This window comes from Myotis myotis, unplaced genomic scaffold, assembly GCF_014108235.1.
Source record: "Myotis myotis isolate mMyoMyo1 unplaced genomic scaffold, mMyoMyo1.p scaffold_m19_p_19, whole genome shotgun sequence".
NCBI lineage: Eukaryota > Metazoa > Chordata > Mammalia > Chiroptera > Vespertilionidae > Myotis > Myotis myotis.
This window is the reverse complement of record NW_023416323.1, coordinates 13,011,866-13,039,575: the sequence shown is the minus strand read 5'-3', so window position 1 is coordinate 13,039,575 and position 27,710 is coordinate 13,011,866. Positions and strand designations below refer to the sequence as shown.

The following is a 27,710-nucleotide window of genomic DNA, read 5'->3' as shown; positions in this document are numbered from 1 at the left end:
TATTGTTGAATAATTATAATAGTATTATCATAATACTATTATTATAATAATAGTATTACATATGTCCTCCTCCACCCCGACCTCCTCCAGCCTGTCTCTGCCTCCCAACCCTCACCACCTCATTGTCTGTGTCCATGGCCATGCATATATGCATACAAGGTCATTGGTTGATTACCTCCAACCCACCCACCCTCCCCTGCCTTCCCTCTGAGATTCTGCACTCTGTTCATGCTTCCATGTCTCTGTATCCACTCCATTCATCAGTTTATTTTGTTACTTAAATTCCACATATGAATGAGATCATGTGATACTTGCCTTTCTCTGACTGACTTATTTTACTTAGCATGATACTCCCCCGGTCCCTCATGCTGTTTCAAAGGGTAAGAGATTCTCCTCCTTTTTTACTGCTACATAGTATTCCATGGTACCACAACTTTTTTTATCCACTCATCTACTGTTTCCAGATCTTAGCTATTATAAATTGTGCTGCTATGAACATAGGGGTGCATACATTCTTTCTTTTTTCTCCAATATATTTTTAAAATTGATTTTAAAGAGGAAGGGAGAAGGAGAGAGAAATAGAAACATCAATGATGAGAGAGAATCACTGATTGGCTGCCCTACACTGGGGATCGAGCCCACAATTTAGGTATGTGCCCTGATCAGGAATTCAATGGTGACCTCCTGGTTCATAGGTCTACACTCAACCACTGAGCCATGCTGGCTGGGCTACATTCTTTCTGATTGGTGTTTTGGGTTTCTTAGGATATATACCTAGAAGTGGGATGGCTGGTCAGATGGCAGTTCCATTATTTAATTTTTTTAGGAAACTCCATACTGTTTTCCATAATGGCTGCACCAGTCTGCATTTCCACCACTCATGGCTGATTTATTACAGCAAAGGACACACAGCAAAATCAGCAAAAGGTGCATGAGGTGAGGTCTGGAGGAAATCAGGCACAGGTGGCTGAGGCCCCTTCCCAGGGAGTCACACAGAATGGCTTAATTTGTCCAGCAGGGAGTTATGACAATACATGTGAAACACTATCTACCAAGGAAGCTGATTAGAGACATAATGTCCAGGGTTTCTACTAGGGGCAAGTCAGGCAGGCATCTCTGCCTAGCGTGTTCTAATATTTCAGACTTCCATAAAGAAAGCAGGTGTTCAGCATAAATTACAGTACTTGTACAAACTTAGGCACAATGAGCCCCTCTAATTCTGAGAATAGTGGGAACTCTCCTGAAATCTATGTTTCCAGACACCAGGCAAAGGCCAACTTTGCAAGCAGGCCTGTCTAAGGATAGCCATCTCAGGCCTGCTATGATAACTCTTCTCCACAACCTAAGTCTCTTTTTATTTTTTTTTATTTTTAAATCTTTACTGTTGATCTACGTCTCTTATCATACTCAAATATTAAGTCAAAAACGGATCAGAGACCACAATACAAGAGTTCAAGCTCTAAAACTTCCAGAAGAAAACACAGGAGAGCCCTGGCTGGTTTGGCTCAGTGGATAGAGCATTGGCCTGTGGATTGAAGGGTCCTGGGTTCAATTCCAGTCAAGGACACATGCCCAGGTTGTGGGCTTGGTCCCCAGTCGGGGAAGAGGGGGGCAGGGGCATTCAGGAGGTAGCCGATCAATGATTCTCTCTCATCATCGGTGTTTCTATCTCTCTCTTTCCTTCTTCATTCCTCTCTGAAATCAATAAAAATAAAAATAAAATTAAAAAAACACAGGAGAAAAATCTTCATGACCTTGGGTTGGGCAAAGTATTCTTAACTACAAACTGAAAGCATAATCCATAAAAAGGAAATTGATAAATTGGACTCTGTTGAATTTGTAAACTTCTGTGATTCAGAAGACACCATAAAAAGAAACAAAAAAAGAAACAAAGAACAAAGAAAAGCCACAGACTAGAAGAAAATATTTGCAAATTATGTATCTGATAAAGAATTTGCATCCAAATGTATAGAGTTCTGTTTGTTAAATAATAAAAAGACAATTCAATTTTTTATGGGGAAAAGATATGAATAGACATTTTACTAAAGAAGATGTATGAATGGCTAATAAGCATGAAATGATACTAAATATTGTTAGTCAATAAAGAAATGCATATTGAAAGAATAATGAGATACCAATGCACACCCCTAGATTACCTATAATAAAAAAGACAAACAATAATGTTATTGAGGATGTAGAGAAACTGGAACCCTCCTACACTGATGAATGTAAATGGCACGGCCACTATGGAAAACAGTTGGGTAGTTTCTAAAAATGTTAAACATAAACTTACTCTCTAATATTGTAATTCTGCTCCTAGGAATCTATATGAGAGAAAAGAAAGCCTATGTCCATACAAAGACATGTAGGTCAATGTATAAGTAGCATCATTCATAATAGCCCCAAAGTGGGAACAATCCAGATATCCATCAACAGATACACAAAATGTGGTACATCCACCGTACAGAATAGTGGTAAACAATACGAAGGGAAGAACTGTACCCAAGTTCTCCAGTAGAGGTTCTGACACAGACTTGAAGACCTTACAGGTGGGTTCCTCATTTTATACAGATTAGGAATCACTGCGAAACAAGTGTCAGTGAAAACCAAATACTGAGTCAGGCCTTGCTGCACACATTTCCATGAACCATCCAGGCAGGTCCTCAAGCCATCCCTCAGACCGAGTACAGTACTAAAATTTATGCTCAGTTCATGGATGAGGACACCTGAAGTTCATCAGCCAAGAGCTCCAGCCAGAGAAAAGGTACCTGTCCACCACCCACTCCTCATTGATGAAAATCCAGCCCTGTTATCAGCTTTGCTTTGCTCACCACCTGTTCACCTTACCTGCAGAGAGCAAAGTGCTAACACTTTCCCTGAGGGCTGCCCTCCCCACTGGGGTGGCTCTTCCACCTCACTACATACCTGGGTCCATCAGTTTCTGTCCATGATGTATTTATATTTCTTCTCAGCACCCCCTCTCTCCACCGAACTCCTCCTTGAGGAACCAACAAATTTTTGCTCCTCCCCCTCAGAAAAAGCCACCTGACCCTGGCTGCAGATGTGATGGCACCTGCCCACTTACTGCCCAATAAAATGTTCACACATGTACATCTGGGCTTCCCCAGCCAGGCAGTGAGATGTTGGAAGCTCAGTTTAGTGACTATCACTGGTTTGGGGATTTTTTTTTTGGCCATGATCATCAGTAAAAAATACATTTTATATCTCAACGCAGTACATGTACACACACCCCTAAAACAAAATTCTCACAAAACTATCCTTTGACATACATGTGATTCATGCCCTTATAGTCTATTCTACTCTAATAGGTTGTTTTTGTTTTTGTGTTAATATATTTCTTTATTGGTTTCAGAGAGGAAGGGAGAAGGAGAGAGAGATAGAAAGAAACATCAATGATGAGAGAGAATCATTGATCGGCTGCCTCCTGCACGCCCCCCACTGGGGATTGAGCCCACAACCCAGGCATGTGCCCTTGGCCGGAATCGAACCCGGGACCCTTCAGTCTGCAGGCTGACGCTTTATCCACTGAGCCAAGCCGGCTAGGGCTCTAATAGGTTGTTTTATTAAACACAATGGTGTTTGCAACTCTCCAATTTGGATTCTCTGACACTAAGTGAGTGCCCAACAATTTATTTCTGACACTAACTCCCAGGTTTAGCACAGACCCCACAATTATGGGCTTGGTGCCAAAAGACTGCCCCACTTCAAGCACCAGTTGCAAGTACAGGGCATCTAACCTGAGGAGGGGGTTCCCACAACCTCCTCCTTAGGTTAGATAATTCACTACAACTCACAGAACTCAGGAAAACACTTTACTTAGATTTACTGTGGTTTATTTTAAAGAGTACAACTCAGGAACAGCCAGATGGAAGGGACCCATAGGCCAAGGAGGGGCGTGGAGGTTCCATATCCTCTCTCGGCATACCGTCCTCCCAGCACCTTGCTGTATTCACTGACCCAGAGGTCCCCAAACCCCACTGTTTAGGGTTTTTACACAGTAGTTCCCAACCTTTTTTTGGCTGTGCCCCACCTAAGCATCTCTAAAATACTGATGCCTCCCCGCCCCCGTGACATATTATTCTTGTTATTCAAAAAGTGAACTCCTATTCACACGGAGGAAGCCGAAAGGCCATTAACTTGGTCTAAACAAGCTACCAAAGAACATGGCATCCATGAAAGAGAAAAATAAAAGAACAAAAGGACAATTGAAGTACTGAGGAAGAAATCACTAAGAAATTGTTAAAATAATATGAAGTGATATGGAAAAAAAAAAGCAAATAAATTTTCAAAACATAGAACAGAGAACTGAAATGCATAAATATGTCACAATATATATTTATATGCTGTATGTGAGGCCCCTAGAACCATAAGAAATACAAAAAATTTACTGTTAATAACACATTCTTGAATTGCCCCCTGTGGGCCATGTGCCCCACGTTGGGAACCACTGGTTTTACGAAGGCTTCATAATTGGTTAAATCACTGACCATTGGTGACTGAACTCAATCTCCAGTTCTTTTCCCCTCCTGGGATGTCCGGGGCTCAAAGTTCCAACTCTGTAATCTGGCAACCAGTTCCCCATCCTGAAGGCCCCCCCTCTCACGTCAGGCATAGAAAAGACACTCAGCAGAGTCCAGGACTTTTGGGAGCTCTGTGCCAGGAACCAGGCACAAAGACCAAATACTTATTTTTTATTATACCACAACAGCAACCCGTTTAATTAATTTCACTACATATCATGGGCCACAACCTGCCACTTGTAAAACCTGTACTACAGAGATGCTGCTGAGAACATGACTGATTCACTAGCTGATAATGTCCACAAGGATGCTTGCAAGAACATTCTCCCAGATCTCGATATTGGAAATGGCTTCTTCTTAGCAAGTAGCTTGCTTTTGGCTAATAGGTATAGAATGTGTTCCAGATCACAGTCCCTTCTTCATTCTGCCTTCCAGGAAGCTCAGAGAGAAACTGTGGTCCACGTCCAATAAAGTATATGGGCCTTGTAGCATATACTAGCCTTACTTCTGGCTAAATTCTTCTTCCTTCTGCCCCCACATCCTCATTCACTCCTGGTTTTTTTTTTAAATATGTTTTTATTGATTTCAGAGAGGAAGGGAGAGGGAGAGAGAGAGAGAAACATGGATCAGCTGCCTCCTGCACCCCCCCTAATGGGGATAGCTTCTGATCTGGGCATGTGCCTTGACAAGGAATTGAACTGGCGACCTCTGGTGCATGGATACCACTCAACCAACTGAGCCACTGGGCAGGCTCATTCACTCCTGTTTTAATCTTACATGAGTGCATTAAGTGCCTCAAATCGATTTTGAAATGAGATAAAATAAATAATTATAACTCCTGGGTGACAAGACCTTTGCCTTCTATTTCTTTGTATTTCTCCTGGAGCCTGGCATAGTCTTTATCACATGGTAGGGGTTCAACAAATTTCAGTTGATGAAAAAACAAATGGCAAACTAAAGAAGCAACTGTCTAGATTCTAGAAGCAACTGTCTAGGGAGGAGAAGGAGGAGGAGGAGGAGAAGCACGGAGCGGGTGCTGACTGGTTCTCAGCAGCAGAGTGGGCCCATAACAATTTAGACCAGGGGTCCTCAAACTACGGCCCGCGGGCCACATGCAAATACAAATACTGTATTTGTTCCCATTTTGTTTTTTTACTTCAAAATAAGATATGTGCAGTGTGCATAGGAATTTGTTCATAGTTTTTTTTAAAACTACAGTCCAGCCCTCCAACGGTCTGAGGGACAGTGAACTGGCCCCCTGTTTAAAAAGTGTGAGGACCCCTGATTTAGACCCTAAGACCCTGTCCAAATACCTGGAGAGCCTCCAAATTGCCATCAATTTTTCCACCTATACATATTTGCCACATCTCCTCCCTCTCGACTTGGCAACAATTTGGGAATTAGGATTTGCAACAAATCAAAGAACTGCTCTCTGGATATAGACTTCTTTGTGTGGGTCACTCTCCAAAGGGTTGGTAGCTAGGCAGAGTTTGGTTTCCACAATGCTGATCCCTTTGGGTACACCAGCAATTTTCAACCCTTTTCTTCTTCTCTTGGCACACATAAACTAATTACTAACATTCTGTGGCATACCAAAAAATATATATTCTTTGCCAATATGACAAAAAAGGTATAATTTTGATTAATTAAAAAAAAAAGTAATTACCTACCTTTTTGCTCCAAAGTGACTTTTAAAAAAATCTGGTGCCTAGCCCTAGCCGGTTTGGCTCAGTGGATAGAGCGTCGGCCTGTGGACTGAAGGGTCCTGGGTTTGATTCCGGTCAAGGGCACATGCCTCAGTTGTAGGGTCCTCCCCAGCCTGGGCCCTGGTCAGGGCGAGTGCAGGAGGCAACCAATTGATGTGTTTCTCACACATAATATTTCTGTCTTTCTCTGTTCCACTCTCTCTAAAAATCAATGGAAAAAGATCCTCAAGTGAGGATTCATAAAAGAGAAAATCTGATACCTATACTTATATATAAGGATTTGGGGAACCAAGAATTAACCAATCAGATGTAACCTTACTATGCGACATAACCAATAAGATGCAACTCTATTATATGACCTATATATTTATGGTTAGAGACAGGGCATTCACACTTGTATGGCTATTGTTGTGTTGGCTGTTGTCATTTTTTTATTTAATAATCAAAGTTGGAAAAGAGGCCCTAGCTGGTTTGGCTCAGTGGATAGAGCTTTGGCCTGCGGATTTAAGGGTCCCAGGTCGATTCCAGTCAAGGGCACATGCCCAGGTTGCAAGCTCGATCCCTGGTGTGGAGTGTGCAGGACACAGCCGATCAATGATTCTCTCTCACCACTGATGTTTCTCTCTCTCTCTCCCTCTCCCTTCCTCTCTGAAATCAATAAAAATATATTTGAAAAAAATAAAAGTTGGAAAAGAGGTCAGTGTCCCTGACTAAATAGTGAGGTATTGGATGTTTTAAAAAATCTTGTGGCACACTGGTTGAAAATCGCTGGGGTATATCAATGATTCAGAAGTCAACTATAGAGTTTGAGCTGTTTCTAGCACAGGTAATGATTTTTCACTGATTCACTTGTGGAAAGGGGCTTTTCAAATAAGGCACACCAATTCAGTATGGTGCATGTGTTCAGCTCCTATATCCAGACTGCGGGAATAGCTTGGGGCAACAGACAAGAATGGAATCAGATAGCCAGTTAGCCTGGAGGTCAAATCACCCCCGGTATTGCTGACAACAATCAAGGCTTAACTACAACAAGACTGCGCACAAAGACCACTAGGGGGTGCACCAAGAAAAGATAAAAAAAATGCGGAGACAAAGAAACAGGACGCAAATGTCAGAAATGGAAGATATAGAGCTCAAAACCACACTTTTAAGGTCTCTCAAGAACTGTCTAGAAGCTGCCGATAAACTTAGTAAGGCCCTCGAAAAGACTGGTGAGACCGCCGATAAATGTAGTGAGATGCTCAAGAAATCTAATGAGACCCTCGATGTTGTGATAAAGAACCAACTAGAAATTAAGCATACACTGACTGAAATAAAGAATATTATACAGACACCCAACAGCAGACCAGAGGAGCGCAAGAATCAAGTCAAAGATTCGAAATGCGAAGAAGCAAAAAACACCCAACTGGAAATGCAAAATGAAAAACGAATCCGAAAATACGAAGATAGTGTAAGGAGCCTCTGGGACAGCTTCAAGCGTACCAACATCAGAATTATAGGGGTGCCAGAAGATGAGAGAGAGCAAGATATTGAAAACCTATTTGAAGAAATAATGACAGAAAACTTCCCCCACCTGGTGAAAGAGATGGACTTACAGGTCCAGGAAGCGCAGAGAACCCCAAACAAAAGGAATCCAAAGAGGACCACACCAAGACACATCATAATTAAAATGCCAAGAGCAAAAGAAAAAGAGAGAATCTTAAAAGCAGCAAGAGAAAAAAACTCAGTTACCTACAAGGGAATACCCATACGACTGTCAGCTGATTTCTCAACAGAAACTTTGCAGGCCAGAAGGGAATGGCAAGAAATATTCAAAGTGATGAATACCAAGAACCTACAACCAAGATTACTTTATCCAGCAAAGCTATCATTCAGAAGTGAAGGTCAGATAAAGAGCTTCAGTGATAAGAAAAAGCTAAAGGAGTTCATCACCACCAAACCAGGATTACATGAAATGCTGAAAGGTATCCTTTAAGAAGAGGAAGAAGAAGAAAAAGATAAAGATACAAATTATGAACAACAAACATGCATCTATCAACAAGTGAATCTAAGAATCAAGTGAATAAATAATCTGATGAACAGAATGAACTGGTGATTATAATAAAATCAGGGACATAGAAAGGGAATGGACTGACTATTCCTGCGGGGGAAAGGGGTGTGGGAGATGCGGGAAGAGACTGGACAAAAATCGTACACTTATGGATGAGGACAGTGGGTGGGGAGTGAGGGCGGAGGGAGGGGCGGGAACTGGGAGGAGGGGAGTTATGGGGGGGAAAAAGAGGAACAAATGTAATAATCTGAACAATAAAGATTTAATTTAAAAAATAATAATAATAATAATAAAAAAAATAAAAAGAATGGAATCAGCTGACTCAAGTTAGGAATTAAGACCAGAGCCTTGGTCTCCTCCATACTGATGCCTGCACCTGAGCTGCCTTTCCAGATGAAAAAGAATGGCTTTTACGGGCCTTCTTGTTAGAACATGGCTTTTCTCAGCTTTCCCTTGGGTGTGCACCTCCTCTGAGGCCCTGTGGTCTGGGTACAGCCAACACCCTATGGTCTGAGGCCAACAGGGATGAGGCAGCAGGCGTTTCATCCCTTTCCTGCCCAGAGTCTCCATGGCCTCCCTAGACCACCAGGGAAGGCCCACTCCCTTGGGTTTTCATAAGGAGCAGGCACATACTACAAAAGTCCAGAATTGGAAGGCGTGCCACTTACTTTGTCTAAGGCCGTGGTCAGCAAACTGCGGCTCGCAAGCCACATGTGGCTCTTTGGCCCCTTGAGTGTGGCTCTTCCTAAGCCTTAGGAGTACCCTAATTAAGTTAATAACAATGTACCTACCTATATAGTGTCAGTTTAAAAAATTTGGCTCTCAAAAGAAATTTCAATCGTTGTACTGTTGATATTTGGCTCTGTTGACTCATGAGTTTGCCGACCACTGGTCTAAGGGATCAACCATCACGTGTGAACAGGGGAAGGAAAGCCACATTCAATTATTTCCTGAGGCTACTGACCACATCTGCACCTGGTTTCCTCAGTTTGGAGTTTCTGAGGCCTCTTCCACCATAAGAGTCTCTGTGTGATGGTGGCTTCTTGCCCCAAGTCCAAAATTTCTTTAACATCCCCATGGTTTATTTATTAAATGCATGTGAATTTTGCATTCTGACCCATATATCTCCATTTGTTTTTGCATCATACCCCCCTCCCCCAAGTCTTTTAGTAAAATTGTCCTTCCAGGAAAAGGCACCATAGGCTTGCACCAGCTTCAGAGGCCTTATTGGAGCAACTTGGCCTTAATCCATCTGACCCCAAATCTCGCTCTGCCCGGGGTTCAGGTAAACTACATCAAGTGCTGCCTGGTGCTCTCATGTAGGCACCAGGCTAAGGCAGCAGGTCAGCCGAGCAGCCAGGACATGGGCCCCCAGTTCATCTCTCAGTGTAAGAAGGCAGGTCTCAGAATTAGGGCAGGCGCTAAAGGCCACGGAGAGCTTGCACACACCACTGCAGAGACAAGCACCAGCCCCCTAAGAACTGACAGTGTGAGCAGTCATTTACCTCAATCACTCTCTTTACAGCCAAAGCCACCCAGGTCACCCTGGCCCAGAACTTCACAACCCTTTGGGCTGGAGGTCACAAACTAGAGATTTGTGGGACTTGTTTGCTTGACTCCTAGGGTGCTTATTGCCCCCCATCCCTTGAACTAGTTGCCAATATGTAAAAATTCAACTATTAGAGGATTAAAAACAAAAAAGTCAGATCTTTAGAATCTTTGGGGGGAAAAAAATCTTAAGACCCTGGCCCTGCCCTCCACACAGGGCAAATTGCAGCTGCCCCTCCAAAGAGCATATACCCTGCACTTCGCCATAATTCTACCACAGCACCAGTCCCAACCCTTCACCCTTTTTCATGCCCATGAGGCCCCTGTAGGCCTCAGAGTGGGCCACTCCTGCTCCAATCCAACAGCTACCAGTACAAGAGGGGAACATACAGCCCAAAGAGTTTAAATGGCATACCCTTCTTCAAAGAACCAGTTAATGTAAACTATATGGCAACTTGCTTTAAATTTCACTAAGACTGACTCTGTTTCAGAGAAATGTCATCACATTTCTACCCCAGCTTTTCTTAAGGGAGGGGAGGGAACTGGGAAAAGAGAGAGAATATTGTCCTTGCTTAGCCTGAAAAAGAACATTAAAAATATCTGATATCTCATTAAAAAAATATCCAATATCTTCCTAATCAAACTCCAGGAAGTTCATGGGCTCCTGGCTGATACAGATCAGAGAAGACTTTGAAGGGGTATAAACCTGGCTCCTCACGGTGCCTGCCCTTACCAATGCAGCTAAGGACCAGGACCCTTGCATTTCAGCATTTTGGGGGACATTTTTCCAAATGCCCTCCCCTCAAACATATTCCAATTGCTCTACCTTTATTTGGGGGCTGTGATGGGTAATATGGGAACCTGAAAACAGAAAAGCGGACAGGCATGACAGCGGGGCCCAGTTTATAACTAAAACTACCCCTTGCTGGCAAGGACACCTAATCAGCAACCCAGGTAAATCCACGGGGCTAGAGCTGGGCTTGGCTAAACGCCCTTTGTTTTTGGGAAACCGTTGGTACCGGTTGAGTCAGATTAATAAATACCTTCAGGGTTTCCTCTGGCAACATTCTCCATGGAGGGGCACTTTGAACCTTTAGGTCACTGTGAGAATCATTAACAATACACTCCACCCCTGCCAGCTCTACAACTGCCGACTTGACAATGAGCTTGAGCCATTGGGCCTGAGAAAGGCTGTTTGCTGTTATTAACAGACCAAGACAGACAAAACCGCCCTAGTTCCCACCTTAGAAACCCCAAGTCTCCTGGTCAGAGAGGGCCTCCCTGACCACCCTTCGTCGACCTCTATCACATTTCCCTTTCATCAACATCCTAGAAACATCACCTCCCGACATGAATAGATGTTTACTTGGGTAAACACCACAAGAAACCAAGTGTCATGAAAGCAGTCTCATTTGAGTTGCTCGCAGCTTTATCCTGGCACTTCAAACACTACTGCCACTTAGTAGGTGCTCAACAAATCCATTTGTGGGTGAATGAACAGGCAAATAAATCAACTGTAGCCTGCTTCTGGGAAAGCCATGAGTCAGGGCTGCCCACCTGTCCCCTCGGCTACAGAACTGGCTCGTCAGTGTCAACCAAAACCTGCAGCCTCAACATACCGAGGGCGGTGCCTGCGGCTTTCCCAGCACAGCAAGCCCGGCACACAGCAGGCACTCCTGAAAACAGGGCTCTCTCCCGAGTTGCAGTGGCCACATGTGGTCCACAGTGCTGGGGACCTGACAATTCCCAGACTTTTCTGGGGACGGGGCACTGTCAGGCATTTTAAGAGGTGAAATGTTACCATATTTTCCCAGTCTCCTCCAGTAATAATCTCCTTTTCACCCTGTTACAGAAGTAGCTAGAGAAGAGTTCCCAGACACTTGGCCATCTCGGGATTTGTGTTCTGGGGCTAGTACTTGAGTAACAAAACCAAGACAGGCACAGCATTGTCGTTCCTGAATCCTGGTAGGTTCAGGGATTGCATATAATATTCTCCTGGGCCTTTGCAGTAATCCATAATAAAACATGAATGAAAGTAATCCACGTACTTCATAAAAGAACATTCAAACACTGACAGGAGTAAAATGAAAAGGAGAGTCACCTACACCCCCAACACTGGTCTTGCTCCCAGAGCCAACTCTAGTAACAGCTTCTTTTCCATCCTTTCGGAAATAGTCTGTGCATACACAAAAGCGTTTGTACAAATCCGTTAAAATAAACACAAGACATGCTGTCATGCACCCCTTCCCCCATTTAATATCTCAGAGATCTTTCTTAAGGAGCAAATACAGACTGATTCAGAAATGAATTTTGCCCAAATTCATGGTCAGAAAGCCTCCTCCTGTTTATTAGTGCTCAGGTGAGTGGCCCCCACCTGGAGGAGTTGATCCTGCCAATCATGCATATCTGTGACTACCAGAGTGGTTCCTTTATAAAAACCCAGTTTGGTGTATTTACTTTTCCCAAAACCTCTAAGCTGTCTGGGCTCCCTAAGGCTAACCCATTGAAAACACCCATAAGCCATATCCTGCCAGGTTTCCGGGTTCTCTGCCAGCTTTCCAGGTTCCAGGTTCCAGGTTCCTACAAGCACTCCACATCTCCTTCTGAGGCTCCAGGAGGCATCTGTCTCACTTCCCAGGACAGCAGGCATGGTGCCTGCCTCAACTACCCAGTGCAGAAGGCAGCATGCAGCTGACAAGAGTTACCCCTAGAACTCTGAAGCAAGTTCAGAAGAGGAAGCTGGCACATGTTCTTGCATTGTACTGAAGGGGGTGGGGAGGGCTTGGAGCTGCCTGTGACACAGGTAAGGCTTCACTGAGTTCTATGCTTGATATGTTTGATAAGTAACTATTTTACCAACAGAGCATAGTAATGAGTGCCCCAGGAGTATTGGGCTGTACTGGGCCCCTCTCATTAGAGCAGTGGTTCTCAACCTTCTGGCCCTTTAAATACAGTTCCTCATGTTGGGACCCAACCATAAAATTATTTTTGTTGCTACTTCATAACTGTAATGTTGCTACTGTTGTGAATCATAATGTAAATATCTGATATGCAGGATGGTCTTAGGCGACCCCGGAGAAAGGGTCGTTCGTCCACCAAAGGGGTCGCAACCCACAGGTTGAGAACCGCTGCATTAGAGGGATGGACACTGGAAATAGAAATACCTCCCTTCCCTCCTTTTTTGCCTTCCTTTCCTTTATACATTCAACACACAATTATCAAGCAGTGATTCAAGACCAGGCACAGTGCAAGGCGTAGAGAAAGTAGACAAGTCCCACAGAAAGCAGGGAAAAGAAACATGAATACAACACCTGGACCATCCTCCAGTGTCCCTCTGTCCCCAAACGCATGGCAGGCTAGGTAAAATACTTGCCTCAACACAACCAAGCTCTAGCCGAGAAAGGGCCTGCTCCAGGGGCCAGAAATGAGAAGGAAACCCAACGCTAAAACCGAGAACTGGAGAGAAAGCTGGACAGGCCTAGGAGCTTAGGAATCAGTGGCAGGCCTCAGGGGAGGCTGGGTCCCAGCTGAGGCTGTGGAGCCAGCAGACACCTACTTCAGAAGGTTTTCTGCTCCCGTTCTCATCCGCACAGCTTTCAGGATCTGTTGGTTCAAGGCAGCCCTCTGATTCTGCAGTTTGCTTCGGCCAGTTTGTGCAAGGGGGTTGCAACCCTAAGGGAAAAGGGGACATGCCCCAATCAGAGGTCAGCCACTCTAAAATTGATGACAACATTTAATAGAACAGAAAAGGATTTTGAAACTAAACTTCTTGAAAAACAAAAGTAACAAAATGGAAAATATGTAAAATATTGTAAAGTATAAAGAAAATAAAAGTCACTTATCATAATATACTCCAAACAGCCACTGTAAATTGGTTTCCTTTCTCCCCATGTATTTTATTTACATGTTGTTATTTTCCACATTAGTGGCTGTGTCAGGAGTCCCCAAGATCAGCCCCCAGGTTTGGAGATTCGCTAGGACTCAAGGACTCAGCATGTAGCTGCATTCATGGTTAAGATGTACAACAGCAGCTTAGTGAGGATGCACAGATGGATCATAGAGGAAAAGACAGAGGAATCGTTTACAGGCTTCTTTGTGCTCTCTCTCTCCCATGAGTGCAAGAGCACACTCCTCTCCCAGCAACTTGTATGCGATGTCTCTGTCCAGGTTGGCTCATTTGAGAATCAACACCCAGGGGTTTTATTGGGGGCTGGTCACAAAGGCACCTCTGCCTAGCACATACCAAAGTTCCAGGCTCCCAGGAGGAAAGCAGGTGTTCATTAAGACACATGGCTTTAATCATCAGTCTAGGCACAGTAAGCCAACCTTATCAGTTTGGGGAAGGAGGCAACCTCCAAGAGCCAGGTTTCCAGTCGCCAGGAGGGGGCCAATCTTTCAAGCAGGCCTTCCTAAGGATAGCAGCCTCAGGCCTGCTATGTTTACCCTTTTCCGCACAGGGCACATAAAGGTTACCATGTTTTCTCACTTCATACTCTATCATGAAAAGTTCCTTTATTATGAAATGTTCCTCAAAACAATTATTTTAATGATTGTATAATACTGTCCCCTTTTAAAAAAATTTTTTTTATTGTTTTTAGAGAAAGAGGAAGGGAGGGGGGATACACTCAAATCCCAGGCTGCCCCCTTTTCAGGATTTACCATCTCCTTATAGTTGAACAGTTTCTGAGCATCTGCTTAAGTATTTGATGCATATTGGTGAACAGGTAGCTTTATAAACTTCAAGGTTTTTTTACATCTATTTCTCGGGCAGTGTGATGGGGTCTAACCTCTTTAAAGGCCCCACACACTAGAACCCAATTATCTTCTAGGAAAGAAGAGCACTCCCTATTCTTTGTCCCCTCTCCCTAGTCGTAGGCAACCACTAATCTACTTTCTGCCTGTGTATTTTTGCTTATTCTGGACATTTCTTATCAATGCAATCATATAAAATGTGGTCTTTGTAATGGGCTTCTGTCAGTGTACTGGTTCCTAGGTTCATCCATGTACCTAGCAGTGCCAGTCCTTCATTCCTTTTTGCCTCTAACACTGCACTGTATGGAGGCACCACATCTAGTTATCCATTCATCAGTTGATGGACATTTGGGGGGTGCTTTCACTTTTTGGCTGTTGTGAATAGGGTTGCTTATTTGTGTGTCACTTTCCGTGTGGGATGCTTTCCTTTCTCTTGGCAATATGTCTAGGAGTGGAACTGCTGTGTCATGTGGTTAATTCTGTGTTTACCATTTGAGGAACTGTCAAACTACTTTCCAAAGTGACTATACTATTTTACATTCCCACCAACAGTACAGGAGGGTTATAATTTATCCATATCCTCACCAATACTTGTTACTGTTTATCATTTTTATTATAACCAACCTACGATTGTGTGGTTATCTCACTGTGGCTTTGATTTGCATTTCCCTGATGGCTCATGATTTGAACATCTTTTAGACATTTGTATGTCTTCTTTGGAGAAATATCAATTTAGGTTTTTTGCCCATTTTTTTAAATGGGTTATTTGTCTCAACTTGTTTGTAGAATTGAAAAATATTATTTTTAATCTTTGCCAAGTTGATATGCAAAAACAGGTATCCTCTTCTTCCAATTTGCATTTATTAGTGAAGGTAAACTTTTTTTTTTTAATATATTTTATTGATTTTTTACAGAGAGGAAGGGAGAGAGATAGAGAATTAGAAACATCGATGAGAGAGAAACATCGATCAGCTGCCTCCTGCACACCTCCCACTGGGGATGTGCCCGAAACCAAGGCACATGACCTTGGCCAGAATCGAACCTGAAACCCTTCAGTCCGCAGGCCAACGCCCTATCCACCGAGCCAAACCGGTCAGGGCTAAACTTTTTTTTTCATATATTATTGATCATTTGAATTCCTTTGTTGGTGAACTATCTGTGTTCTTTGTCCATTATTTCTTGGGATATCTGGATTAAATGTTTCATTCTGAAAAGTTTAAGATCTGAGTAATTTTCATTTTAACCTAAGGTATTCTTCCCACCCAGCAAGTAGAAGCCCTGGATCTGAGTGAAGGCTCCATTCCTTTTCGAAGCTTATCATCTTGAGGTTCTGCCCACTGATAGAGCTGTGGTTACTCCTTGGGAGTGACTGGTGGGCAGTACTGGTGAGAAGGCTGCCCTTTTTCTCCAGCCGTGTCATTGCCACGGCAGCTCTGCACACACCAGGCCTCCACTTGAAGGAGGGAGAGTGGTTTATCTACAGCCCCAACCTTCTCAGGGAATCCCCGTATCAGTGGCCTTTGGACTATTAAGTCAGAAACGAGTGACGTCACTCCTTCTACAAAGATTTCTTATTCTCACTTCCCAGCAGGTTGCCACCCACCTATCTTCTATTTCAAATTAGAGATTCAGAATCTGAGTTGCAATCATCTTAAAAGTAATAAATTATTAAATGATCCCTGATTTAAAATAAAAATCAGAAAACAAATTCTTTTTTCAGATATGATTAAAATAGCTTTAATATTAAGCTAATTTAATATTAAAGGGCTAAAATAATTGCCAGCCTCTTTCCTTTCCACTTCCTAAAATTACTATGAAGGGATAGTTCAATCTGACTCAAAATTACATGGTTCATCAAAGCTGTGTTCCATTTGACAGAGAAGCTTTAATGACTAATTCCTTTACGTACATTCCCAGAGCTAACTAAGATAAGCAGCCATTCCACCTCATAGATAAGAACTTTTCTTGCTCCTATACTTTACCCAACTTCTGGCTGGCCTGGAATTGCTACACCCTAACCAGCCCACAGATGCGGGGTCAAGTTTCTAGATAAGACATAGGAATGTTTAGGATTAGATTTGACTGAGTAATCAGACCCAAATGACATTACTTCTTACTGAAAAGTAAGAATGCTAGGCCTGCTAGAAACACCAGAAATGCCCATGGGGTTATTAGAGGCAGTGAGGGGACTTGAGCCGGTGTCTTTCCTGGCACTCTAAGATGGGCTGTGAGGCAGCCTGAGCAGAATCTGTGGGAATGCTGGGACAGCTCACCTGCCCATCTCTAGACACCCTTCACATGCTCCCTGGCTGAGGGCTGTCCAGTATCACTGCACGTCCTTTAGGCACAGTGACCTGTGTCCCACTCTCCCTCCTCACGGCCCAGGATGGTCAGACATGATAAATCCATACTCCCACACCTCCTTTCCAAGGGAAAGAACATCTGACTCATGCCTGGCCATTTGGAAAACCAAAGGCCCCTAGCCCTGAGATTGGTTCCGGGTGAGCAGCTGACACAGGACAATCAGTACCCTTCAGGTTTCATTTTCCATATCAGCTGTGAACCTAGGAGGACGTGAGACTGGGCAGCGCTATAGCCCCCGTACCACAGCAAGGGACTGTCTCCCCAGAAATAAAGCTAACCCAAGGGAGCAGAGCTGAGAAGCTGAATCTCCATGGCAACATCTGAGCCCCAGGTCAAGCCATTCCTCTAGACTTCTCAGTTACAAGAGGCAATGCATTCACTTTTGAAATGGAGGTATAATTTACATATAATAAAATACATATATTTTGAGTACATAGTTCATTGAGTTTGGACAAATGTATAAATCTGTATAACCACTACTCCAGTAAAAAAAAAAAAAAAAAATTTGAACACTTCTATCACCAAATACTTGTGCCTGTTCTAGAACTTCATATTAATGGAATCACACAGTGTGTATTCTTTTGTGTCTGACTTATTTTGCCCAGTATTTGAGATTCATCGATGACGTTGCACATATCAGTGGTTTGTTTCTTTTTAGTGTGAGTAGAATTCCACTGTAGGGATGTTTCACAGGTGTATATCTACCTAACCCATTTGGATTGGATTTTTCTGGCACCCACAACTAAAACATGCCTGAGAATAAGTTCACCTAGAGCAAGGGTGGGGAACCTTTTTTTCTGCCAAAGGTCATATTTATAACATCATTCACTGACCATACACAATTATCAACTTAAAAATTATATTGCTATGAAAATGCTCCTAGATTTATTGAATTTCAAGTCCCACCTGTGGTTGCCTTTGCAAGACATCCCCACCCCTGACCTAGAGTGAAAATTCTACTTGTCCTGCATGCCCTTACTGTACAGATTGTTCAGCTGGAAATAAGAACTGAAGAGCAGGACGACCTAGGCAAACACTGGAGGCACTCAATTTGAAAGAAAGGGAAGGATACTTAGCTTACCCCTGCAGAGACTGGCACTGAAAAGGTGGATAGGCCAGGCCACCGGGAAGGCAGACACAAAAAGAATGGATCAGTCTTTCCTCCCAGACTGGGAGCCTGCTCTGGGCAGTACTGGTGCCTGGTACCTTCTATCTGGAGAACTGGGGGGCCCTTCTTACACACAGCTACAGAAAAAGCCCACACATGTAGATGCGCTTCCAGCAAACTGAGGACACAGTGTGAGCTTGGGGTCCCCAGGTCAGAATGAAGACTGAGTGAGGGATGATAGTGCAGGATCTGGCTAGAGACCCTCAGATAGGGGGCATGGGGAGCAGGTGCTTTCTGCTGCTTCTCTAGCGCAGATTATTTTCTCTGCCTTTCTCACTCCTTCCTAGTTACGTAACTCCTCACTCAAACACTAAACTGGAAACAGAATTGTTTGTTTATGAGTTAGCCAGAAGCTGTTAACCAGAAAGCACAGAAATAGCATGCAATACCCTGCAATATACAAAAACGTTTCATTTAACTCTTCACCACGCTAGAGATTCAGGACAGGTTGGATGAACAGAATCCAGCTCTTCCACATCCATAACAATTAAAACATGAATCTAGCACTTGGAAAGAGCCTTCCTGCCCTCCCGGATCTCCACCAGGGCTGCAGCCTAGGTTCAGCTGCCTCCCTATAGCATGCCAACCCATTCACCCACAATATGAATCAACACTCAGCCATAACCTTTAACTAGAGCAGTGGTTCTAAACCTTCTGGCCCTTTAAATACAGTTCCTCATAAAATTATTTTCGTTGCTACTTCATAACTGTAATGTTGCTACTGTTATGAATCGTAATGTAAATATCTGATATGCAGGATGGTCTAAGGCGAACCCTGTGAAAGGGTCGTTCAACTGCCAAAGGGGTCGCGACCCACAGGTTGAGAACCGCTGAACTAGAGGCTCCCTTCATTCAGTTCTACAAATCTTTATAAACACCTACTGTGTGCAGCTCAGGTGTTTTTCAACATGCTGAATGAACAGCAAAGGTTTACAATCACCAAAGTTTCCATGAATCAAATGTATTTCTAGACCCAACTAATGACCTGCTTATTTCAACCAGTAAGATGTAGTCACCAGCAGTTAATAGTCCTTATCTAGGAGGTGACCGTAAGGGGTGGGGGCTGGGATGTATGTGTGATTTTGTACACTTATGTAATTTTATAACAATTTATGCTACTTTAATAATACAAATAATATTGGAGAAAAAGAAACTACTTCTGGAATGGCTTTCAATCACCTGCCTTTTCTCTTCTTACAATCCAATTTGAACCCTGAGACTTCCTGAAGGCATATGGCCATAGTAAATTCGTGGGTCTGACCAGAAAGGCCAGAAAGACCTGTATCTCTCCCCATCTCTGGAGCTGCAGGCGAGAGGCCTCACTTGCGCTGGCACCCCTTGCTGTCCACTGTGGCACACACTCAGTCCTCTGGCTGGGCTACACCTGCAGTTTCACTGTCCTCTGTGGCCACCTCCAATGTAGCCTTTGTGTCATGAGACTCTGGTACCTGAGCCAAACGCGGAAGTGGTGATCAGCCTAAAGCCAATGCCTGGTCTCATCAGGTGGTGTCTTGGAATCCATCCAAATAGCCCCAGGAAGCAAGGGACATTTACAGTGGTACAGCTCAACACCCTGACTCTCCTCTGAGTCACCATGAAAATTCTATTTCTGCCAGGGGACCCCTCCTGGCCAGGATCCCAGAGTGTGAAAAGGTATTTGTCAGACACACCCTCTGGGCTTCCAGTGTGCACCAGTGCAGTTAGGCAGCCCCCCACCCCCCACCCCAGGCCATGACCAGTCTGGGTGCATGCAGCCCAGGCTTTAGGACTTGTCTCTGACAATGATGGGGTCCAGGGTGGGGAGGAGGCAGCATCACAAACCTTCACATCCCTCCTCCTCCTCCATCTGAGAAAGGATTCAAGGCTCCAAGGGGATGGGCCCAAATACCTGGAGGGACATCACCACCATTCAGTAAAGCTGGAGCTGATGAGCTCCCATGACCTGTGCTCCATGGACTGGCCGTGGAAGGCTTCCCCACACCCGTGTATAACATTAAATTACATCCCACTGAGACGAATGGTGCAGCAGGGAAGGAACTGGGAGGAGCTTCTGGGTTTGAAAAAAACCACCCCTGCCTTCAGCGCTGGAGCCTCCGGGAGGCCCAGAGTAAACAAGACCGGCCATAAACCAGGACACTGTGAACCTTGGGGCCCTCTCCAGCCTGGAGGTTCTATGAATAAGAAACAACTTCTCCTCCAGCTCTTGAGTAAAAACAATGGAGCTAAATTCATTTTGGGTCATTAGCAGTTCCCTGAGGATGCAGAGGCAGAGATAGGACTGACAATGCTGCACTTTGTGAGGACTCTGCTTCATTTGGGCCCTTTCAACAGTCCCAGGGAACAGCTTTCTCTAGTTTTTCTCCAGCTGGTTTTCTCTTGGCCAAGAACAGGTTTTCCTTCAGGTTTTCAGACTACAACACCTGAGGAGCCCTGCAGCTGGCCCTGCTCTCAGGATGCAGTGTGACAGAAACTTGCTTTACTCTGCGTTAACCATAGGCCAGAACACACATTCTTCAAAGACTTTCATTAGGATGAGCATAAAAATATATGTTTAGGGGGAAAAAACACTCCATTTCCACTGGTCTTTCTCTTAAGAAAGTAATTTGTAATACAATCTTACAGAGCTGTTCCTTTATGTAAACTTCTGTAAAGAAAGGAAAAAGTGAGAAGCCACAGAGAGAAATATATTATGATAGATCAGAAAGTGTTCTGGTTTTTATTTATTTTTTATATTTACTTATTGACTTTAGGGAGAGAGAGAAACATAGATTGTTCCACTTACTTATGAATTCATTGGTTGCTTCTTATATGTGCCCTGACCGGGGACTGAACACACAACCTTGGAATATTGGGACGATGCTCTAACCAACTGAGCTACTGGGCCAGGGCAACTTTTTTATTTTTAATCCAAAGACCCGCATGCTGTCAGCCCAGGTCGCTGGGGGGTGCCCATGCCTGACCTGGGGTCAAGTTGTGTTCGTGTCTTTAGATTCTGTCCAGCCAAGTCCTGTAAAACTCCAAGAAGACCTTGACTTATCAGGGGCTTCCCTCTCTGCCAATGACTGTCTCACACATTCAGGGACCAGGCCCAGCCAGCACAGCGAATTTTTAGGCAATTAGTCTTCATTGTACATACAAGTCACACAAAACAGACTCCACCGAAGTTGTGGCTATGGACTGTGGACCCCGCCCCACCCCACTTTTTGATCTATGGATTCAAGCAAACAAGCTGACTCCTGTCCAAGCTGTGGGACAAAGCACCAACTCCCCTCACAGCTCAGCACCCCAGGAAATGAGGCTCGCTGTGAACAGAAGCCATACTGAATCAGTGTTGAGTATGCCCCAGAACCTGGCGGTGGTCAAGCTCCGAGCTGTCACTCAAGGAATGCTTTGGAATGAGTGGAGCAGAATGGCATTTTCAAGAAAAGAGGAAAGGGAGAGAAGGTAGGATACAGAGAACAGGATGGCCCAGCCAGTATGGCTCAGTGGTTGAGCACGGACCTATGAAACAGGGCACATGCCTGTGTTGCCGGCTCTATCCCCAGTAGGGGGTATGCAGGAGGCTGCTGATTAATGATTCTCTCTCATCGAGGATGTTTCTGTCTTCCTCTCCCTTCCTCTCTGAAATCAATAAAATATTTAGAGAGAGAGAGAGAACAGGATGAAAGAGAAGCTCGACTTTAGTAGAAATTAATTTGGTCCTGTAAGAGTGCACAAAATTCCAAAAACAGGTTGGGGGAGCCTGCTTGGGGCAGCCTACATGATGCCCTGACGACATCTCTAGTCTGGAGGGTCCTCACTACCCCTGGTTGGCTCACCCACCCAACAGTGCAGCAGCTGTTTCCAATCCTCGCATCCCGACTGGCCTCCTGGGACCCCTCCACCGATTCTCTTCTCCCCCTTGAATCTTCAACAAACCCACCCCACCCAACTTCTTCACCTTCACTCAGCTGTAAAAAGGCTCTAGACTTCCTCATTCTGAAACAAACCTGCCTTCTTCTCTCTTCTTTAACTCCATCTCCCTGCAATGACTATCTTCTCTGCCCTTCTCTCCTGCAACTGCCACATGGACCCTTGGCCCCAACTCTCATTTACTAACAAACTCCAAGGACTAAATCCTAAAAGACTAAGGCTTCTGACTTGTCAACCTCACTTCTCCACTAAAAAGACTCTCTCGGCCCAACCTGTATGGCTCTGGGGTTAAGCTTCGACCTATGAACCATGCAGGCTCAATCCCCAGTAAGGGGCCTGCAGGAGGCTCCGATCAACGATTTTTTCATCACTGATGTTTCTATCTTTCTCTCCCTCTCCTTTCCTCTCTGAAATAAAAATATATTTAAAAAAATACTTTCTCAGCTTCCTCAACACTGCTGCTACCCTCCTGGATTGCCTCCCATCTCTCTGCCTGTCCCTTAAGTGGAGGTACTATACCCTTCTGTCTTGGGTCCTTTTTCACAATATCCCATACTGGTGGCCCCAAAGCCACATCCCCAACCAGGGTGCTCTTGGGGCTGCCAAGTCCTTAGTGTTAACTCCCCACTGGAACCACTGCATGGAGGCCTCAAGTCCACCTGCCTCCACACCAGCCTCCTGGGTCCCCACGTCAGTGAAGCACATGACCATCCACTGAGACGCCTAAGCGACCTCCCAACCATATCCTATCCATTAGTTCTTCCCTTCCCTGCTGGCACTGCTGTTGCTCAGGGAGGCCCTCATCATTTCAACCTCCTCACTGGATCACTGCCTTCAGTCTGTTAGGGGTGCAGGCTGGTAGGAAGGATGGGTGAGGAGGCTGTGTTTACACAGCACGTTACATAACTGGCTGAAAAACCATCAACAGTCCATATCAGAGTAGGAAGGACAGAGACAATGGAGATCCAAGGGTTTAACCCCAGGCCCCAAACTCTAACTCCCCCCCTGCCTGGCTCCACCACTGCCTCTCTCCATCTCCCACCAACCAACAACTCAGCTGTCAGAGTGGTCTTTCTGTGACATGAATCTCACATGTCTGGTCCTGCATAAACCACTTTAATGGACCCCTGACTCTCTTCCCATGCATTCAGGAATCACAACCCCGAACAACCTCCACTCCCCAGAGGCTTCCGTCCATTCGTCTCAGTGGGGTGTAATTTAATGTTATACACGTGTGTGGGGAAGCCTTCCACGGCCAGTCCATGGAGCACAGGTCACAGGAGCTCATCAGCTCCAGCTTTACTGAATAGTGGTGATGTCCCTCCAGGTCAGGGGTCCTCAAACTACTGCCCGCGGGCCACATGCAAATACAAATATTGTATTTGTTCCCGTTTTGTTTTTTTTACTTCAAAATAAGATATGTGCAGTGTGCATAGGAATTTCTCCATAGTTTTTTTTTTAAACTATAGTCCGGCCCTCCAACGGTCTAAGGGACAGTGAACTGGCCCCCTGTTTAAAAAGTTTGAGGCCAAAACCGGTTTGGCTCAGTGGATAGAGCGTCGGCCTGTGGACTGAAAGGTCCCAGGTTCGATTCCGGTCAAGGGCATGTACCTGGGTTGCGGGCACATCCCCAGTGGGAGATGTGCAGGAGGCAGCTGATCGATGTTTCTCGCTCATAGATGTTTCTAACTCTCTATCTCTCTCCCTTCCTCTCTGTGAAAAATCAATAAAATATATTAAAAAGTTTGAGGACCCCTGCTCCAGGTATTTGGGCCCATCCCCTTGGAGCCTTGAATCCTTTCCCAGGTGGGGGAGGGGCAGGGATGTGAAGGTTTTGATGCTGCCTCCTCCCACCCTAGATCCCACCATTGTCAGAGACAAGGCTTCTTCTCTACCTATCATTCAAGGAGCATTTGTTTTAGGTCAAATTAGCTTTTACCACAGATCAGGAAGGGTTCAATGTCAGCACCTTTAATTTATTTACTTATTTATTTATTTTATTTAATCCTCACCCAAGGATATGTTTCTATTGATTTGAGAGAGAGGGAGAAAGATAAACATCGAACTGTTGCCTCCAGTCCACACCTGGCCAAGAGTCGAACCCGAAACCTAAGTATGAGTCCCGACCGGGAATCGAACCTGAAACCTTTTGGTGTAAAGGACAATGCTCCAACCAACTGAGCCACGTGGCCACCGTAACATCAGCACCCTTTTTATCTTCATACAAAGAACATTCTTTGGACTGGTATGATATAGCACAATGATCATGACAAGGTCTCCTTTACAAAAGACATGTTTCTCGTTGTAAACCAGTGATTCATCTAATTTCACACTCATTATTCTCTTATCCACGGAAGCTGCACCTAAAAAACATCCAACTCTATCTTGTCATGGCTCCCTGGCTATCTACTCTTTCCCCGTGCACATCCTCCTCTTGGAAAACCTGTTCTGGAAGACTTGGGAACCTAACCCTCACAGGTGTTCTCCATCGCTCCAGCCCCTCCCTCAGTCACTTCCTCCAGATGGTGCTGTAGTTCAGACCTCCTCCTGTTCAGAGAAACAATTCAGGGAGAACATGAAGTCCCAGAAAGAGGTAGCAACTCGCAGGAGGCTAGAGAGCAATTTTGTGGGGGTGGCAGTCAGGTTCCCGGGCCCTAGGACTGAGATCTAGTGATTCCCAGGCCTTGCCTCCTTCTGCAATTCCATGCCCTGTGATCCTCTGTCCCAAATGCCACACATAATTAGAAGTTATAATCCTGTAATTCCATGATGACATCTTTGAACTTAAATATACCTTAAAACTACTTTTTTTAAAATGCTAAAAGCAATCCACTTAAAAAAATTTTCCCCACTCTGTCCTCACCTGTTCCCTGATCCCCCTCCAGTCCTGGGGATCCCCTGGGGCCACTGCTCCTCACCAGAAAGCAAACGCCTCACAAGGAAGGAGGAAGATGCCAAGTCCCTTTACCGCTGGATCGTTAGGCTTTGAACAATTAAGAATTGCTTTTTCTGTGGGAAACAGTTTCACTTCCCTGTTTATAATTACACACTTTGCCTTCGGTCATCTATCTTATAAAAAAACAACAATCTCTCAACCCACCCAGTTACACCTGGCCAGGCGCCAAAGGCTATTTTTAGACTGGCGGGGACCTGCAAGGAGTAAGGGTGGAAGGTGTCACCGACTCGAGGCTCAAAAGCATCTCCGTAGCCCTGGCCTTGCCACCTGCGGGCATCCGAACGGCCCCGCCTCGCGGGCTGCGGTCGGTTTTGAGGGTCTGGGTGGGAGGCCTGTGTGCGCGCGGAGGGTCGCCTGGACGTGCCAAGTTACCGCGAAGCCCGCACTCGCCCCGGGTGTCTCCAACAATCAAATAAATCACGTTAGCCGCGCTCATGCCCACCTCGGCGACTTGGGGTGGAAGGGGGGGGGTCTACTCCTGAGGTACCCACCCCCCCATCCCCCCCCGCCCAATAGCAGCTCTCTCCTGCCCTCTAAAAAGTCAAAGAAACGGATACTGGAAGCAATGCAGAGGCAGAGGAAGACCGCCAGCCGCCTGGGGTGCTCCCTCCATCCCCACCCGTGCCGGCCGGGCGCTCGGGTCCGAAAGCGCCGCAAAGAGGAGGACGGGGTCCCTTCCCCAGGCCCACCCTCCCGGCCCCGGAAGCCACCTGCTCTCGGAGGCGGGGGACGTGGCGGTCCCACCCCTCCGCACCCGGAGCCTCGGCCCGCCTGCCCCACGCCAGCGCGCTCCCTCCCGCTCCGGCCTGGTCGCCCCCGGCCGTGCCCTCCACAGCCCGGGGAAAGGAGGCCTGCAGCCCGCAGCTCGCCGCCCTCCCGAAGCCACCAACCTTCCGAAAGTAGCCGTCGTCCTTCTTCTCCGGAGACGCGGGCAGGAGAGCGTCGGTCATGCTGGCGGCTCGGGCGCGGAGAGCCGACTGAGGCTGAGCAGCCGCTCCGGCCCACGAGAGCGCCCAGACCCGCCCCACTCCGCCCCGCCCCTCCCGCGCGGCCGCCCCTCCAGCCCCCTCCACCCACCACCCCGGGGCCAGGCCCGGAGGCCCGGAGACCCAGCGGGGGCCGCCAAGACCCCGCCCAGCGCCCCGCCCCGGCTCCTGATTGGCGGGTGGAGCCGGCGCCCGGGGCGCGAGGCGGTGGCGCGCTGCAGACGGACCCCCAGCTGGCGCGGCTCTGCTCTCCCAGCCTCCGGGGTCTAATCTCCGCGTCGAGCTGTCTCGGCCGGAGCCGGGTGGGGGTTCAGGGGCGCGCGTTCAGGGGCGCGCCGGGGTCCCCGCGGCCGCAGCCAGCCCAGGCTGGCCACCCGGCCCTGCGTCGCGAACGCGGCGAACTAGGTAAAGTCGCGGCTCCTGCCCGCGACTCCAGGGGACTATGATCAGACCTGACGCCTGGTCGAGGGCGAAGCTGAGCGCCGGGCTGGCCGCGGGAAGGGACCCCGGGCCGAGGCCGGGACGCTAAGGGAGTGTTGGCTGCACCACCCAGGGCCTCAGCCAGGTGACTCAGACCGGTTGGCGTGGCAGTCCACTCCCGGTCCCCCCACCCTCGCTGCGGAGACAGGCAGATCCACTGGGAGATGCAGGCGGCCCCGGGAGCTGGGGTCCGCCCGTGAAGCGGTCTGCAGAAAAGGTTTAGTACTTGAGAGGCTCGGGATGCCCTTGAACAAGTTTCTTAACCACCACTTCAAACCCAGTTTTCTCAACTGCAAAAGGGGGCCGGGTCACCCTCTCTTTGGTCGAAAGTAGTACAACAAAGGAGCGGGTTAAAGCTCTTAGCTGGGTTCAGGGACGCACCTGGCTTAGCCAAAGTGGGACTTAGGGGGCTTGGTTCGCTCTACTGTCTCACCCGCCCCCCCCCGCTGACCCGCAGACGCCGGACGCCTGACCGAACCGAGTCCCACAACCTGCGGTCCGGAACCCGCGGTCCGGAGCCGGAAGCTCCCAGCTTCGGGGGCCTCCTCCCTCCCCCCAGCCTCTGTCCTGCAGTCACAAAACCCCTCCCCAGTTGCCGCTGTGTTTGGCGGTCGCGGTGGATGCCACAGGTAGAACAAAACAATCTACTTTCAAAACAAGCTAAGCGTTTTCTTCTAAAAAAAATAATAAATTGTAAAAGAAGGTACATTCAGAGTTGTTCTAAAGTTTTAAAATAAATAGTAGCAACAACCAAGTAAATGTCAAAAAAAAAAAAAAAAAAAACCACCTGTCACTACCAACTCCAAGATTCTGCACAAGAAAAGGTGTTTCCGGAAAGGACTGTTTTAATTTTAAGAAAAAAACCTGGAGAGTTTTAACCAGCTCAGCGCTGGGACAGGTGTATGGGGAAACTCTAGCAGGTGCAAACACTTCCCTTCTCTCTTAGGGCAAGAAGTAATGTGTATCAAGTTAACGTAATCGTGTTAGTCATGCTATGACCCATTGCCCTGCAAAAGTACTACCCCTGATGTGTGTGAGTGTGTGGTGGGGGGAGGGGTTAACCAAAGAACTACTTTAAAAAATATTTTTATTGATTTCAGAGAGGAAGGGAGAGGGAGAAACAGAAACATTGATGAGAGGATCATTGATGGGCTGCCTCCTGCATGCCCCCAAATTGGGATGGAGCCCTGCAACCTGGGCATGTGACCTGACCAGGCATCCAACCGTGACCTCCTAGTTCATAGGTC

General features: G+C 46.2%; 1 protein-coding gene across 4 annotated transcripts in view; it reads right to left on the bottom strand.

The window, feature by feature from the left end:
- RHPN2 (rhophilin Rho GTPase binding protein 2) overlaps nucleotides 1–26,016 on the bottom strand; it is a 60,304-nt gene extending 34,288 nt beyond the window's left edge. For all 4 annotated transcript variants that reach the window (XM_036346311.1, XM_036346312.1, XM_036346313.1 and 1 more), the window contains exons 1-2: nucleotides 25,888–26,016; nucleotides 13,402–13,517 (exon numbers count right to left, since the gene is read on the bottom strand). In XM_036346311.1, coding sequence (XP_036202204.1) covers nucleotides 13,402–13,517; nucleotides 25,888–25,947 — 176 coding nt within the window. In that variant the 5' untranslated portion in view covers nucleotides 25,948–26,016. The remainder of the gene's footprint in view (nucleotides 1–13,401; nucleotides 13,518–25,887) is intronic.
- Nucleotides 26,017–27,710: the final 1,694 nt, after the last annotated feature.